The sequence below is a fragment of the Calypte anna genome, chromosome 3, assembly GCF_003957555.1.
Source record: "Calypte anna isolate BGI_N300 chromosome 3, bCalAnn1_v1.p, whole genome shotgun sequence".
NCBI classification, from domain to species: Eukaryota; Metazoa; Chordata; class Aves; order Apodiformes; family Trochilidae; genus Calypte; species Calypte anna.
The window spans coordinates 24,672,347-24,690,826 of NC_044246.1; the positions used below are offsets into that span (position 1 = coordinate 24,672,347).

The 18,480-nt window shown below is 37.7% G+C and overlaps 1 protein-coding gene across 18 annotated transcripts in view; it reads right to left on the minus strand.

Annotated features, from left to right (window-relative positions):
* Positions 1-18,480, minus strand: part of ESRRG (estrogen related receptor gamma) — a 401,340-nt gene that overhangs the window by 197,831 nt on the left and 185,029 nt on the right. Inside the window, exon 1 of one of the 18 annotated variants that reach the window (XM_030448169.1) lies at positions 10,604-10,736. The exons of the other annotated variants lie outside the window; for them this stretch is intronic. Within the exon in view, the coding sequence (XP_030304029.1) occupies positions 10,604-10,605 (2 nt within the window). The 5' untranslated portion in view covers positions 10,606-10,736. Of the gene's footprint in view, positions 1-10,603; positions 10,737-18,480 lie in introns of those variants that run through there. 18 annotated transcript variants of the gene reach the window in all.

Below are 18,480 nucleotides of genomic sequence, written 5' to 3' on the forward strand. Positions count from 1 at the left end.
TGCTTAATTAAGCCTCATGATATCCCCTCAAGGGAAGTCAATATTAGTTTACTTATAGGTAAACTGAGATACAGCAATGTGCAACTTGCTCAAGGTCATGGAGTGGGCCAGTGGCAAAGCCATGAATAAAACCCTCTAAATTTGACCCCAGCAGCCTGATTTAATTACAAAATGATGCTCCCCTTCTGTTACCAGTTCCACACTGGAAATAGCAGTGACACATGCTTTTGGGAAGGAAGCAAGATGTGGCAAAAGCACAAGATAACAAAGAAGTAAAAAACCCCTCAAACTATGTAGAACTTAGACTCAAAAAAATCTACTGCGCATCTTTTGTTGAATAAATAAAAGTTTCCTTTAATGAAAGGGGGAATTTCATCACTTTATGGGCTCCCTATGCTGCTACTCTGAGCAACTAATTAATGTTAGTGGCTAGATAAGTAAACTAAACCATTGTGGTAGCATTTCTCAGATGTTTTGCATGTATGCACACAGTGAAAAAAAGCAGATGGAGAATACTATAATGAATTGAAATGTTCTATTTAAAAACTGTTTGTCAGCTGTAGTTAAGTTGACACCGTCATCATGGCAACAAATCACAACAATTCACATGTTGTGCCTCTGCACTCAAGTTTGCTCCTCAGAGCTGAGCTGTTGGAAACTGGAAGTTCTCAAGCAGCAACACAAGTGGAACAACAAACAAGCAATGGCTACCCTCAGGTTTCTACCTCATTTGGAGTTGAAGGAAAAAGGTCAACTGAGCACTCTGTTTTCTAAGAAACCAATGGTTACCTCTATTATGCTGCACCAGATTAAAAAATAAAGAAAATAAACAAACCAATCTACATAAGCAATAATACTCAAAACTGTACAAAGTGACTTTGTGGCTCAGGGCACTGATAACAGGCTAACGTTTTTCAGCTCAAGGTCACTGGCTGAAGTCAAATTTGCTTTTGATGTAACTCAAAGTCATTACAATCTGCTGTTCCAAGCCCAGCCTATACAAAATGCGTCTCTGGTCTCTCTGCAGTCCCTAGTGGACTGTAGCCCAAATATATTTTAAAAAGCAAACATCATTTCAGCTGGCAATGCTTGGCACCTTTGTTGATGTTCTCAGTGGAGGAGTGAGCGAGCACTGGCACGGTGCTCCCTGCGCACCTCCAGGACAGCTCACTTGTGCATTGGCCAGGTTCTGCTTCTGGACATGGTCCACTCCTATAACAGCAGTCCCAGCTCTTAGTCCTGCCACTTTGAGACCTTTCTCCAGTGTGTTTTGAGGTGGTTTTTTTCCTTCCATACAGGCAAGGAATAAAAAACCAGCTTTTTGTGTACTTTAGTGAAAATATACTTTTATACTTGAAACTTGTCCAAATCCAAAGTCAGTGAATCTGTAGTGGATGAAAGAGCAAGATATTTTACAAGGTGGCAAAGAATCAGACCCTTGAATCTTCAGTTCCTGTTGAAGCTCAATGGGGATCTTGACATCATCCATTTATAATTGTGATTATGCTACTATATGTTGTAGACAGTAATAACATTTCCCAGGACTGAGATTTCTGTCATCTTCTCACAAGGCTTTTGAAACTAAGTCATGCTGCTAAAATAGCCTGCAATTCTTAACTACTTCAGATTAATTTAAATGGATTTGCATTTACATTTCCTTTACTTGAATTAGTTATGGCTATGCACACTCAAAAGGAGTAATTAATAAAGAGTAAAAATGCAAAAGTCTGATTTTTCTTCACATCAACAGTAACTGGTTTGAATGTAATAGAACTAATACTTGTGTAAAAGAGTGGAAAATGATAGGCAAATAAATCTCAAACGTTCTACTTGGTCTTAATTATTCCACTTTTTTAAGAAAGGTGAGAAAAATGTCTGCAGAATTGCCTAGTCAATAGAGCATGAATAATGAAAATATCTCTACACAGCTTGCAACCTCCTATAACGATGATTGTAGAAAAAGAGTACATTATTAAACATTGCGGCAAAGGCACGGGGCATTTATATCTCACTTCTTTATTTTGCTAGATTTATGTAGTTAGTTGTGATGAAAATTATTTGCATTACTTCTGGGTGCAGAATTGTTCTTGCTATTGTCTCAGTTTTTACACACAGAAAGACAGAAATTGTCATGAGGGAGAATCAGACACTGGTTTTAGCAGCAAGGATTTGATTTATTATTGCTTCAAACAAGTTTCATGCATTAAAGATCCCTGTACAGAACATGACATGTTCTTTCTTTAAAAACAGCTACACACTTTAGGACAAGTGACATGATCCAAATGGTCTCGGCTGACGTTGATGGCTATTTGAATGCAGCACAGGAATGTCTCCCTGACTCAACGTGTTTAACATTTTTTCAAATAGAGAGAAGAATAAAAGGGAAAAAAACCTTAAAATAAAATAAAATCTCGGTTCTGCAAAAACTGGGTTTTCATTTAACTTTCTGTATGAATTGCTACACCCTGGGCTAATAAAAGCTTTTCTGTGTACATACACATGCAGACCCCCTTCATTCAGATATGAATTTCAGCATCTAATAATCATCTGTTGAGGGTCACATCTGAAATCCACTGATCTGAAGGGAAAACATTCCCTCATTTTCACTTTCCTTTGGATTCTGTACCTACAGATGTGTTAATTATAGGAAATAAATTGCTAACTAACACAAGTGGAGCAAAACCACAAGTAGACATTTTTACTTGGAGAAAGAATGGGGGGGAAGAAGAAAGACTGACAGAGCTGAAAGGACACAACGGTATCATGTAGAGTACTGGTAGCACAGTGTTTTAAACTGCTTAAGTTTTAAGTCTTCTTTAATCTTAAGAAAATTCTAAAATACTTCCAGAAAAGCATAATTTTAGTTTCAAATACAGCTAAAATATTTTGCTGTTAGGTATTCCCAAAAAAGCAATTAACTATGTATACATGGGGAAAAAAAAAAAAAACCAACCAAAGCCTAGTTTATTGTTTTACTCACTTGCAAACATGCAAAACACATGAACCTGTCATTTTCACCAAGTGCTCTTTTTTTTCCTCTTCTACATGGAAAGATCCTCTTTTAAGACATGTTATTGTTCCCACATTAACATATCTTAAGAAGGATTTGGTGAAGGTTTGGTTTTTTTTATCTGATCAAAACAACATGATGTAACTATAAAAACAGATGAAAAGTGATCTAAGTATTCCTTAGCATTTTGTCCTTAGGGACAAAACAACATCAGCACCAGTTTCATCAGCTCTACTGGCGCATCAGGATAACATGAAGACAGCAGCAATTAAATTATTCTGGATTTATATGTATGTAAATGGACAGAATGACCCTCTGTCCCTGATGTTCCAAGGAGCTATAGACAACTTAAATAGTTCTCCTTCATGATTTGCCAGCCTAACTTCTCTCCTGCTTTCCTCCTTATAGTCTTTGTCTTGTTATGACTCTATCATGGCTTTGATTTCCTCTTTCTCACATCAAATCCTTCCATGGACATGACAAGTTCCTCTTCTCAGAGAGCAGATAGGTTCCTTCCTTCAGCTGCAGAGAAGGTGCTCCTTTAAAGTCACACATCTCCACTTCTTATCACACAGAAGAGTATATTACCTCAAAACATACTCTCAGTGATCATCTAAGAACTACTGTCAGTAAAGCTATGCTGACTTATATACACCACACCAAGGATATGTCTTGTTGACCAAAGCAGTTATTTTCAGCTCTAATTTCAGCTCTGCAGTGCCCACATAAAGACCATGTCAGGGAGACCAACAGAGCACTCCACAGAGTCACCTGGCCTGCAAGAAAACAACAGGCTCTGAAACATAACCCCCTCCCCAGTAAAGGAAGTCCAAGGAATGAAGCAGTTATACCACCAAACCCCCTCACCATATGAAACAGCAAGTCACAACATACTAAACCTTTTTAAACACTGGAGATTTTTATCTTGATTGTAATAATATCCCTACACAGACAATGATTGCTAAGGAACATATTCTAAAAAAAGGCTAAGCAGAACACAAAGGGTGAAAGTACCTAAACAGCACCTGCAATATTATCCCAGTATGTCTCTTGATTTTACAAAAACCAAAACCACCAAAAACCAAAACCCACAACAACAACAAACCCCCACTAGACTATTTCCTGCACCTTTAAGTCATCAAATTTGTTTCATAAGATTTCTGTTATGAAGCACAGAACTGCTACCCAGCAGTTGCTGCTTAGCATGCTTTAAATGTTACTCTTCATCTCTACATAGCAATTGTGTATGATTTCCTGTATTTTCCATTCTGCATTATGGCCCATGCCTATTTCTCCTTTGGTTCATTTCTACCTTAAGCTAGGAATGGAAAGAATACTGGCACAAGTAAAGAAGAGATATCAGAATAACTTATATTTTTTTTAGCATTCCTCTGAATGTGTTCTTAATATTTTGCATAAAGGTTTTGGGGTGGAGTCCACAGATTCACAGTATTTATCTGAGATTTTTCCTAAGAGGAATGAAGACACTGCAGGTACAGAAGAACAGTACCTTTGAGAGTAAGCTTAAACTTCTGTGATAACTCCAGCATATTTTCTACAGTTAAATATATTTTCATACAAAAGGACTTTACAGAGACTACAGGTAGAGGTGTGAAAGCAGCTCTGAGCATAACTAAAATGTCCTGACAGTCTGCAGGGACCTCAACATTTCCCACATATGGCCAGTTATGTCTTCCCAAGTAAAAAAATGTGGGCTTCCAAATATCTTCTGAAGTCACAACAGGTGGGTTTCTTCTGAATAGAGAAGGGTGATGCTACCAAAGTTGCTCGTCTAATATCTCTTTAAAGCTGACAGTGAGAAGCAGGTACTTACAGTGTTGAGTTTCTCTCTTCTAAAGTAGCCAGATGAAGAGAACCCTAGAAGGTCTCAATTCTCTCCACCAGCTATAATGAGAGGTGAGGATGGAGAGCTCAGATATAGAAGTTTACTCTAGAGATATCTAAAGTTAGGTGAAATTAATCTTGTTGTAGGAGTTTTTCCAAGGACTTGAAAGAGGAGAGGATTTCATCAAAGGGCTATTTCAAGATAAATGTCATAGTCAAAAAAAGAAATAATTGACTTAGCTATGGATGTCTTTAAGTTGGGCTTGTTCCTCCTTAGCAAAATTGGTTTAAACATCACATTCAGGTTTATTTCACTCTGTTTGCAACAACATAGTAAGAGGGCCAAAACAGAAGATGACTATAAAGAATTTTCCTCTTTGTACTTGATTTTGCAAGCAAGTGACTATCAGGTCTCATTCACAGTCTTTGAATCTGTTTGCCTCTCCAGCACTCTTCATAAAAGCACAGGGACTTCACTGGAACTTCAGTTACATATCTGTAAAATGATCTGTTCTTGATACAAGGATTTTGAATATCACATATTGCTGTTTTTCTTCTCACTTAAGTTTTCCTTCTGTGGCTCCTTGACACACTTCTAACAAGTCTAGAAAGACTGTCTTTCTGCTTTACCTACTTTTTTCAAAAGAAGGCAAAGGAAAAGTTAATTCCTCAATTTGTATTTGTTGTTAAGCCTCATTAAGCTTTAAGAAAACCTTTTTATTAACCAGAGTGCATCCACTTTTTTTGGTGAATCTCACTATGAATGTGGTCAAAGGCCTAGCACATAACTGTCCAGGTGCTACTGGCAATGACATAAAAACACAGAGACTAAAGCCTAAAGGGACAGAATGAACAAAAGTGCTTCAATAAAAAAGCAAAGGGTGGGGGTTCTTTGTGTACAAAATGGATTAAACACAGCTGAATATATTCATACAGGTGTGGTTAGACTCTAACTGTGCTGGATTATACTAATATTTATTAATACAATTTAAAGTCTTCAGTTAATAGGCTTGAACCCTTTTGGCTTTACACAGGATGTGTAAGAGATTGACAAACCAACACAAGAAATAACTCAACTTTTCTATTTGCTTTCTTGACATTTCTCTTTGACCACTGTCATGTTAGCATTTACATCTTCAAAGAAAGAAAAAAAATAATAAAAGTAGCTTGTACATTGAAAAGGATCCTCCAGTTATTTAACTTTTTTTATTCTCTTCCTGTTACTCTGCCCTGTCACTGTAAGGCAGTGGCCAAAGAAGCCAGACAGGTGCATTTCTGCATGCAGCTGAAAAGATGTCTCGTGTTGTTAACAAGTTATGGCCAAGATCACAGTCAGTAAAGTTCAAGCTAGAAGACTGAGACTAGACAGAGACACTGATTGACATGCTCTCTCAAACTTTCTTTTCTATCCTGATGCTCTTTCACCCCTCTTCTCATTTCTCTGGCATTAAGTATTAACACACCAAATGAAGGTACATATTTATGAAAGAAGAGCTAGTTATCTGGCACAGATATAAGAAAAAATAAACTAGTCCAGACCTGAGAACAGAATGGCAGAAGAGAGGAGTTAAAAAATAAGAGAAACAGTCAAGAAAAGTCAAAAGCTCACTAATTAAAAGCAGTGAGAATTCATTATGCCAAAGTTACAGGCACATTTCAATAGTTTAGCATTGTTCTGACAATGCAAGGCATACCTGCACATGCATATAACCAGCCAAAATAAGTATCATCTTTATAATTCTGTACCATCAAAGTGATGTAAAATAACTGGAGAAACCAGAAAATCTGACACATCAAATTTGAAGTAAAAAAAAAATATGTGAAGTTAATATACGGTAACATTATCTGAAAAAAATGGTTCAAAGCACGATTTAAGGACCATTTCTTGGTTGAATAGCTGTTTTGTTTCCTATATATGGCAGATAATCTTTGATGACACCTTCTTTTAGTAAAGTTCTAGTTTGAGGAAACAACAGAGTTCCAAAGGGCCAGATTTCACTTGTCTTTGCAAAAATCCCAAGTACCCATATCATCATCATTTTGAAATCCTGCAATTTTAACCAAGCCAGCAAGCCCTCTGCTCCAAACATGACTGAAATGGCATTGAAAACACTGAGCTACATTCAGCAGTTGTGTCAGTATCCAACAGGATTTTAAAGTTTTCCATGTCTTGGGTAGCCAAGTAGGCTGGGATACTTTAGCTCATGTCCAACAGTATAGGCCTGAATAATCATGAAAGAGAAGATCTGTTTATTCACAATGCAAAAATCATATAATCATGCCACTGACCTTGGTACATTCACCAAGATTCTGTGGCCAAGAATATTGCATCAGCCTTACCATAAAGCTTTTCCCATACCTTAGAAACTACGAACTCATGGCAGAACAATATCTGTGTGATTTTGGTGGTTTTTAAAATGCAATTTAAGAGAAGTATAATTGAAGCTCTGCCACTTGCTTGCAGACTGCTTACTTCTGAACATTACAGCAACTAACACAAACTAATTCCATGAGACAGCTAAGTTTAGGATAGCCAAGCTCATTTAGGAAAATAAGTTGGAGCATTCCCTGGTCCTTAGGAATGCATCTCCTATGCCATATTTATGATATCTTTGAAGTATTCAATGCTTGTAAAAATAAATAAATAAACAAATAAATAATACTGAAGTGTTCTGTGAAGATATCAGCCTTTTGTTCCTTCTGGCCAGTTACAAATTGTCAGGCTGTTCAAACCCCAGACACTGTAACAATCCCCAATGCCTAGAAGACATTCATCAAATAATTTCCTAATGCAATGTATTAGAAACCACTTAGAAAAAAACATACCTGTCTAATTTCCCAGAACAGGCTGGAGGCTTAATTTTGTTCTCAGCTACACTGGAGTAATTCTAGAATAACTTAATTGATGACACTGAATTACTCAAATTTTCACAGCAGCATATCTGGAAGATGAATTTGGTTCTGGAGACAACGAATTATGAGGACTCAAGATGCAAGATTCAAGGCCCAAAAATCCTTCTGATTTAGAGCTACTGTTTTAATTCCTCAACTCAGTGCTGGGGTTTGGGCAGCAGCCACTGAAACAGTGTTTTCCTCCAATTTGATGGTTTTGTGGGTATCAGGTGTGAATATCCAGGTACAAATACAGAATAGACCTGAGTTGCTCCAAAGTACAGCAGTGCTGGGATGGAGGACAAGTCAGCCCAGGAAGTCCCCAAAGACTCCTTGGCAGCTGCTCTCCCAGCAGCACAAGCAGGGCACAGCTTGCACTCCAGCCCTTGTGTTAAATGAGTTCCCAGTGCATTGTCATTGTTATTAGTCAGGGGTAGATGGAAGGTTTCTAAGCAGACAAGCTTTATCATACACTGCTGAATTATAAAACCAACCTCCAATGAAATAACATTTGCAAAAAAACCCACAGAGACAGAAAATTCCGAGAAAAATAATCTCTCTTCTGTGTACAGAGAAAACAAAAGCTTCTATACATCATCAACAGACCAACAGTGGCCATGGACACATTTGTTTTTAAGCTATCAGGCCATTTTTCTTTTAGAAATGGATCAGTTAAAACAAAGTCATCAATTGGAAAGGATAAGCACAGTGTAATTTCTGCTACTCTGTCTGGAAAAGAGTGAAAAATAATCGATAGATTTCGATTTGTATAGGATTAAGACATAATCATATTTTTGTAGTACAATATAGTCTTTGTCTTTGGAGCATAATGGAAAATACTGCAATTCCTGTGTTAAAGGCAGGTTCCGCAATAGGGAACTAACTTTTAATCCAGTCTGTCCTGCATTTGGGTCATAAAAATCTCATTTATATATCTTGTTCCTCTAATCTTGGCCATCTCTGTCTTATAACATGACTGTATAAACTAAAACCAAAAACCTATTTGTAAGGCCTATACCAGGATGCACTCTATGGGTCTCAAGAGAACTTTTATTGCTCATATCTTGTCCTGTAGCTTTGGAAGTTAAGGTCCTTGTTGTATTCATATAGGTTTTCAGACCTATTCATATCGCTCTGTTAAAAAAAAACACTAGTAGAAAGCTACTGTAAAGAAAATTAACTCTACCCCAGCTAGACACAGCCCAATTTCAAATTCTATTCTATTTTTAGTGAACCCCAAACCTGCTATACCTTTTTTTTTCTGCCTTATCAGAAGTTCCTCAGCTACATCTTTGACTTCGGAGAACTGCAGAGGTCAAAACAATGTGCAAGAGCAAACTCAGAGGCATAAAAAAGTCTAATAATTTTCCATTAAGAGAGCTGATGAGAGTGATGTTATGGGCACTGCACCTTAGAACAAGAGACAGCATACTGTTGTTGACTGAATTTACTCGCTGGTAGTGCTAAGATGGCCAAAATCTGCAACAAATTTTATCTAGATTTGGACTGGAATAACATGCTAAATTATTGCACAGACATAAAAGAAGAACCAATATTATCTCCCAAAATGCATAAACATTTTGGCCAACAACAAAGGCCATCAACAATTAATTTATATTAGAGAAAATTCCAGCAAGGAAAGCTGGTCTTTTTTCAGATGCAGAAGATACTAGCACACAAGTTTAGAAAGAATATCTTGAGGGGACTTAAGGTCTTTGTAGCATAGATTACAGTTGATTACAGAAACCACTTTGTGGATGCTTTACTTCTCTTTTAAAGCTGCAGACACAATTTCTCATAATTTCACAATCCCAAGGCTACAAGAACTTCTTTGACAGCACTTTCCTAGGAAAGCATACTGTTACCTATCATTTCATGCAGCCTAACAGTTGGAAATGAGATTTTCCAGCAGCAGGACACCTACCAGCTACCCACAGCCCACGTTACAGAACTTCCCAGATCATATGCTGAAAATCCCTGGACAGTTCAGTGGTCTAAATAGTTCCATATCTCCAAGATTCCTTGTGTCTCAGGCATGTGTACAAGGAGAGTTCTCATTTGAAACTCCCATTTTCTCTCTCTTTCGCAAGAATAATAGCTTCTTTCATACATGAGAATAATAGCTTGCTTTGTACATGCAGATTATATGTCCCCCTCACCCACCCCCCCCCAAAAAAAAAAAAAAAAGCAAACCCAACACTACAAACAAAAACACATCAGAGGTTCCAATAGCAGTATATGTGCAAGCTAATAGAAGTAGTCAGAGCTGGAAAAAATAAGGGACACAATGAAACACTTTCTGACACAGGTGCCTGCCCAGCCAGGAACCCATTAGCACCTTGTCACAAAAGCCCCTAAGCACATAAAAATATGAATTTGGAAGTAATAAAAACCAATGGACATACACAATTAAGTGACCAATGAAAACCTGTCATCTGCTATGTTCCTCTTTGGAACATAGCCAGAAAGAACTGGTGGGAAGGAAAAGATAATTTGGAAATACCTCAGCCTCAACTTAAAATGTTTACTGGCAGGAAAAAAAAATTACATCTAGAGTAAAGGATGAGAGAGAGGAAGGAGTGGTTTATGGCAATATCTCCATTAATTTTATTAGACTTATGAAACATTAAGCCTGGTAGTGACTGCTTATTTAGTAGGATCTAGTAGGATCTTCACAATCCCCCCACATCAGTTAGCTTCCCTTAGTTCACCACATCTGCTGTATCTACAGCTACTGCTGTTTGTATGTTTTCTGTACCTTGGGTTTCCTACTCCTTCACTTCAGTCACTCCTCCACAAATCCCAAATCTCCCACCTTCAAATCCAAAGCCTCACCACGGCATGAAAACTACTTACATCTTGGCTGTCAAACTTGACACGTGGAGAACTTAATGCTTTAGTCAAACTAAAAATATGCTCTGCTGGGCTTCTGGAGTCAAACTTCTCTGGTCATAGCTCATAATCTTTGCCTTCAATATCCATTCAAAATCAGTTTCAAACTTGTTTATCCTTTCCAGGATTCTACCAGGAGTCCACCCATGTGTAACTTCATAATATAAGCCTTTAATTATGAAAAAGAAAACAACCTGCATGAGAAATCCACACACCCACTCTTACCAGCACACCTCTCCCCACCCTCTTCGTCTTGATTATACATATTTTGGTGAGAAACTGTTCATTATTACCAATTATGGAGCAACTATGCTCTCAGTGCAGAACCCCACCATATTAGAGATTGCACAAGTATTGTAACATAAGACAGTCCTTGATGTAAAGAGCTTTTGGCAAGTTTTCCCTGGAAAGGTCTCTCCTGGTATTTGCTGCCCAAGACACCTCTTTGTAGGACCCTTGCTGTTCACCAAATGACAAATGGGAAAAACCTCAAGAGAAAACATGCAACTAAAAGTACACATAAAACATAATTAAAAACACTTTTTTGACATTTAGAAGTAAAACTCGGACCACCTCAGTGATTTTCATAGGATCAGCAATTTCTTCCCCCACATTGCTCATTGCACAGTCACTACGATGCACAAGAAGATTTGGAAAACAGACCTGACAGCCACTAGGAAATACCTTTGTTTACAGGGCTTAAGAGAGTTAAGGGCCTGACGATTCCAGTCGTGCAAATCAGAAATAAATGTGAAGAGTCACCTGACATTATGCTGCTATAAAACACGTATGCAGCCAAGATGTTGTTCTTGCTTCAGAGGAGTAACTTCAGTAACGTGCAGATTGACATGCAAATAAGCCTCTTGAAATTGCACCAAGAGAGGTGGAGAGAGAAAGACAATCTTGATTAAAAATTTTTGAAGGACACTACTATGAGGTGCTTAGTTATGATCAGCTCAACATAAATTATCATATAACCCTTTTCCAATGAGAATGCAATACGAGCTAAATTTTACACTGATTTATAGTTTATGAAGGCTTCACTGAAAACCCTGGTTGTTTCACATGTCCAGGTCAGAGCAGAATTAAGGTTTGTTTGCTCTTATTAAACATCTACAATTGAGCATTAGGGATGGAACGTCATAGAAGTGGCAAGAAAAAGGTTTTTTATTATTTTTTTATTATTATCATCCCATCTAAGGAAACAAATATTCACCAGCGCAAAGAACTAAACCTGTGTTCAGTTTGCCCTAAATCAGGTATAATAATGACATAATTTTGAAGATTATGATGATGTAGATTTTGAAAAGAAATTTGATAATACAAGTTATGTTTGAAGTCCTCCTTATATTCACTCATTCTTGATTCTTCTTTTCAGACAAAAAGCCTCTGCCTTCGCCAAGCTCCTGTTTAGTCTCTTAGTCTGCAAAGAGCAGACAGTGGCCTACCATAGGCAGCAATGGAAAAATGCATTTTTATCCTCCTTTTCTAGCCTGCTTCAGAGCCACTGTGGTATTTCCTGCTAAGAAACCCACAGGCTAGCGGAGTCCATGTTCTGGTCACAGTTGCAAGCATACAGCTAGAGAAACATCAGAAATGTTAATTTATTTGTACTGTAAACGAGATCGGAGTCAGAGCTCAGAGCTTAGACTGTATAACAAGAGTAGTAACTTACAAAATTCATTATTAAAAGGCTATACAAAAGTCACGGATGGGGATTCAGATTTCTGAAAATACTTGGGATTTGTCCCTGAGTTTGTTGTTTTGTTTTTAATTATTATTATTACATGCCATTAATCTGTTCAGACATTATCTGCCTTTAATTTTGCTTGTTGTTTTTAACAGTATATTTCAAGATACAGGCGAAGTATCTCTCTTCTTTTGTATTAGCTCCACTCATGAAACCCTTACAGCTCAAAGACTTGTGTGATTAATAGCTCTGCCAGCAATTCCTATTAAAAACTATTCCTATTTTATCTTTTTACCCTGTCCCTGATTTCCTTTACTATCTGTGCAGAATACCCACTGCCAGCGTCTTCATGCAACTCAGAGCTTTGCAACTTTATTTCTCATTATTCCTTTTCCACTATAAGAAGATCCTGTCGATTTTGTTTGACTGGATAATAACCAAGCAACTTAAAAGCAAAATCCTTCAAGTAGCTGAGTGCCCAAACCAGTAATTTAGTGTCTTTGAAAGAGCTCAGCACCTAGCAGGATGATATCAATGTGTTTCAGCTTGCTAAGCTATGATTTGCCTGTGTCCCTGTTCCTCCCTTGGAAGCCAGCATTACCTTCTAGTCTTGGACTTCAAGAAAAGAGAGAAATGTATTTAAACAAGATCACACAAGATCTGTCACTGAGCAGGCAAAACAGGTTCCTTATTGCATGCCTTTCAAGTAAGCACTCTGAGTGTAAGTCATACTCTCAAAATTATTCTGTCATTCCCGTGACAATGGGGTTTTTTTGCTTTTTGTTTTTTTGGTTTTTTTTCCTGTTGTTGGTTTGTTTTTTTGGTTTTTTGTTGTGTTTTTTTTTTTTTTAATATCTAGTGCTTCTCGACTGTTTAAGTAGCTACGTCTCCTCAATATCTAATTCAGGTGTAGTATGGAAAAGTCTAACAACCCTGGGCTGGCAGCCAAGCCTGCCTGTGACTGACGCTCGCTTAACTGAGCAAAGATTTGCTCTGCTCCAAGCAGGAACCTGACTACAGCGGGAGCAGCGGTGACAGCGAGGGTGCAGGCTGCATCCTAACAACGCCGTTTCCAGCTTGTGCTCAGGCAAGTGGAACCAGCACTTAAGCTGAATGCTAAAAGGCTTCAATCTTCTGCTTCTTTCCAATTCACCTCCTGTATAAACCCCGGAGTTTTTAGTAAGAGCTGCACATTAGGGTGGTTACATTGCTAATCCGGGCATAATTTTAAGCTGAATGAAAGGCGATTTAAATGTTGATGGAGGAGGAGAGCAAGGGGAAACACAGAAGAGAGAAGATGGAAAGGAATGAATTGCTTAGAATACATTTTTAAAAATGTATTCTTGCCAGTAAATGATAGAAATAAATCAGCAGCATGAAGTCACTGGTAACTGGATTTAAAACAGAGTTTATGACAATTTGCTAAGGGGCCAACATAAAGCACAAGCAAAACTAATAAAAATATAGCCTCCACCAAGGATGATAATGTTAAGCTGTTGGAACAAATTACTTGATTTAAATGAAATTACAGTTTTCCAAACATAGACTACAGGCAAATTTAACAAAATCTGTCCCAAAGGCTTTACTAACTAGTCAATAACTGGGGAAGTAACAGAAAAAAAAAATATCTATAAGCAAAATCTGTGCCCAGCAGAAACACCTGGATGCCTAAATCTCCTTTCCTCACTTGAAAAAAAAATTTCATTTTCCATAGAGCAACTGAATAGTTACAATGTAAGCAATTATGTGACTATTAACAATGTCCCCCACCTTCAATCTCTCCGTTTCTCTTTATTCTCTTTTTCTTTTTTAAACTGAGGATACTTTTGCTGAATAATTACAAGAGGTAAAATGCTCTGGTGGTGTTTCAGTTTGGACCTAGGTAGAGCTGTAGAAGTGAAGTCAGAGTTGCCCTTGTATATGATTTCATCAGCATTCACACAGTTTTGGAATCTGGTCTCTGATGCTCTTCAGACCTGGAGCTGTTGCTAACTATGATCCCATTTATCAAATATATTAGCAAGGTACTGGCTGAAGAACACACCCTCTACATATCCACTGGCCTGATGTTGGGTTTGACGTGCAAGAAGCACTGTACCAAGCCGTGAACAGCCTAGCCTGTGGACTGAGATAACCCCTTAAACTTTTTATCTCTTAAAACTTTGGCTTACATTTCAATTAAGTCACAAGCAAAATCCATGTGGTCATGTCAATCTACAGGTGACATAGCTTGATCATAAGAATCATCACAGAGTGATGTCAATAGCAGACAAAGATGCTCTAAATTAGAAACGCGTGGGTGGGTTATACATCTCTACTATCTGCCTTCAGTAATCCACCCACTAAGTTGTTTGGTTTTTTCTTTAGTACTCTGTCCTTAAGTGAAAATAAAAATAGCTCAGCTAAGGTACACTATGAAATAAATATTAGTGGGAATAGGCAAGAAAACCAACAGTGGAAGTGAAGCCTTCTTAAAGAAAGACCATAGAGTCTACAAACACCTTCGAGATCCTGCAGCCAGATCTCCACTTCTTTCAAGAGACTGAAAACCAAAGACCACCAAAAACTTTAGCAGCAACAACATTGAAATCACTAAATGACTTGCCCCCTCCTCTCTCCGTTTTTGGTGTTGTCTTTTTTTTTAAACCTGAATCTTATAATTGAAAGCCAGTGGATTAAGCACAACACATCAAACCACTGTTAACACTCCATCTCCTGCAAGACTGAATCCTAACAACTCTGTTTTCTGCCTACAGTATGTGCAAGCAAGTGGAACCACCACATGCACTGCATGCTAAAGGCCAGAGCCTTTGTCTTCTCCAAGTTCTGTCTATTTCAGAGGCTAACATGCTGCAATTAGTCTAATTAATGTGAAACAATGAGCTGTGTTACCACTTATCAAATTGATTGTTCCCCTATCAAAACAAAACAGGCTGGCTTTTTGATGTAATTTCAAGAGATGATTTGAAATGTCATGTTGCTGCAAGCCAATTACCTTATGACTGGAGTCACGGTCAACAGAATACATAATTAGCAGGAGTTTGGGAAGGCTGCTTACTGCTAGTATGCTAATTAACTGTCTTTTGTCATAAAACAAAAAGGTTGTAGCTAGGGTTGTGAAATAGGTCTTTTTTATTTACATTTCTTTGTGCTTATCACTGTGAGGCATGACAATGCAAAAGAATGGAAAATTTTAATTCCACTACTTCAAATTAATACTGAGCTGCAAGGTCAGACACAGTGTTGGACTACAAGCAATGCTCAACTCTTCCATGTATGATACGTGGGCTGCACCCTCCACCTGGAGCATTAAGCATCAAGCAAATCTCACACCAGAAAGGCATCTCATAGCACTTAGGAAACAATTCAATCAGTTTGGGATGCTCCTTTTCCAAAAAGGATGAGAGTACTTTTAATAGCCCCAGTGTGCCAGGTGCCACCCTGCCAACTCCAAACTGCTCCAACAAACATCTTCAAAAGCATCCTCCAGAAAAGCTTGAAGTACCAACAAATGATGGTGTTACTTCTGCTGTAGTGTACTGCTCAAAGAAAGTTTAATGAGGGTGGTATGTGGGATAGAAAACAAACCCTGCTTAAGAGTAAAATCCTTAATAACTCGGCTGCTGCTACCTCCTTTTGATCACCTTATTTGTGTGATGAATTTTGCATTCCTCAGGTATGCATTAAAGAGTTGATCCTGAATGGTTTTGGGTGCTTTCTACACCTCTAGGTTTTGAGGGAAGCTGAGGAACTCAATATTTTGAAGGATAAACATCTACCAGAAAGCATTTGAACTTAAAATCCAGCTGTCAGCAGCTCCTGTTCTGCCCTCTTTCAACCCAGCTCCACTCCACGCATGATCACATGAGAAGAATGTAAGGCAGAAATCAGCTTAAGGAATCGTCCCTAGTTCCTACCAGTTTAAATTCCAGTTCTCTTTTTCCTGACTATAATTCAGCACTTTATCTAAGGTTTTGCTTGGCCTGAGCAACTGCAAAGAACAAGGTCTGGAATTGCTGGAACTTTTAATGATGTTGTTCCACTAACAGCTGCTGACTTACGCATCCTGCTATTTATTATAAAAACAATTTGCTCCTCTGTGCATGCTTGGTTTGAAACACTATACAGATAATTCTCATGCTTCTTGATAGCCCTTAAAAGCAAGAGAGATGTGTAAATCACTCTCCCATAGAGAGGAGAAATTAAGTGTTCAAAACCTAGATCAAAAAGTTGACAAGTTTGCCTTTTCAAAAGACTTCATTTAAATTCAAATCCAGTCTACTCCATGTTCACATGAAGAATCATAAAGTTTCAAGTCCAGAAATTACATAGGATGGATCCCCTTTAAAATCATTATATGAAATCAGTAGGCACCCCTGGACTATTTTCCTGATTCCTCTCTTCCAACCTGATCTAAATTCAAAGGATTATAAAATTGAGTATGCATGCAGGAAGGCTAAATTTTTATCTTAAATTATGAAACCTATAACGAACAGAAAAACACTAATTTCTTCTGGTGCTGTCATTTACTAGAATCAACATCATCCTTTCTGTCTTTATTCAACAGAGAAAACAAAGCTAATCCCGATTTCTAAAGAGCTGGCTAATAAAGGAGTCAAGGGATCATTAGTCTAATTAACTCATTCCTGTTTTCAGTTTACATTTCATTATGCTATTCCACTTTTTGAAATGTCGATTTTTAAATACCACAGAAAACTGTTTAACATAAGGACATTATGTCCAACAAATCTAGGGATATATAAAACAGTTACTTAATTCTAGTACATTAATAATATCCAGGTACACAACTAAGCATCTCCTCTAAATCATTATTGTAAAGTTCATTTACGGATACACAAATCAGGAAAATACTTACATGATGCTTGGCACCTTGTTTTATGGTTGTGCTTTTGCTACCTGAGTATTTCTTAATACTTAGATGTCCTTGCATCCCCTTTTGGTAATGATACCTTTTTATTCTTAATAAAAATAAATCAGGATACTAAAGGATAACTTCCTGTCAAGTTTGTTTGTTTGTGGTTTTTTTTCTTCTTTTTATTGGGTGTCTCTCTACAGCTTAATATAATGGGTCACTTACTGTATGTTAAGTCAATTCTTAAATTGATTTAATGAATCATCGAGTCATTTACTGTCTTTTAAGTCAATTTTTAAATAAATGTAACTTCTGTTAAATTAATGGTCACTTCTGCAATCAGCTGTTTGGAAACAATCAACCTGAGCTAACAGCACAGGCTGTTGTCCCTGCTGCACTTATATGGACAAGTTTTACAAAACACTGCAATTCTTCATATAGATGAAATACTATACAATAATATGTGTGTGCACCAAAAAGCAAACAGGAAGAGAGAAAGCCTGTAGGCATGTGCACAAAACCACATTTGCCTCTGTGCACTTTTGAACACCTTGCAGTTACCATCTACCTACTTGCTGGCGAACAAACAGATTTTACTTAGCATTTAATCCACTAAATCACTAAACACGAGTAACACTACACAACTTGTCCCTGAGCATCTTGTGGATTATTCACATGTTTAAATTAGACACATATCACAAACTGCTGGAGCACAGCCTGAGAGATGGAGATGTTTTGCCAACATGCTTCTTTGTAGTAAAACAACTGCAGGAGTTTGGGATACCCGAGCAACTAAAATGGGCATAATTGCCACTATTTGCTTGGTATCCTCTTTTCCAAAGCCCCATGATGAGATGTCCCTCCATCCACCTGGGCATCCTCCAAAGTCTTTTCTCCTACAAATTTGCATGGTACATACATAAGCTATAATCTCAGTAGTTGGCAGAATCAGGCTACATGTGCAGAGTACACCCATAATGTTCTCTCAATGAACATGTAACACACTGTGATTCCCTTGTATGTATCTTAAGGGATGCTAATGATTGCTTGTGCTGACTGCAGCTCACAGGCAAAATGAATACAGACACACTGAAATGGGAATGAGGCATGACAGCAGCTTTTACATAAATATGATCCAGGCATCATTTATATCTGCTACTTCATTAGTCATGCTGGATAATAAGAGATCTGAGAGTCTTTTCTTGAATGTCCAAGATTCACCAAACCATTTTTTAATGCTTTCTGATTTCATTCCACCCTTACCTTCAGCAAAAACCT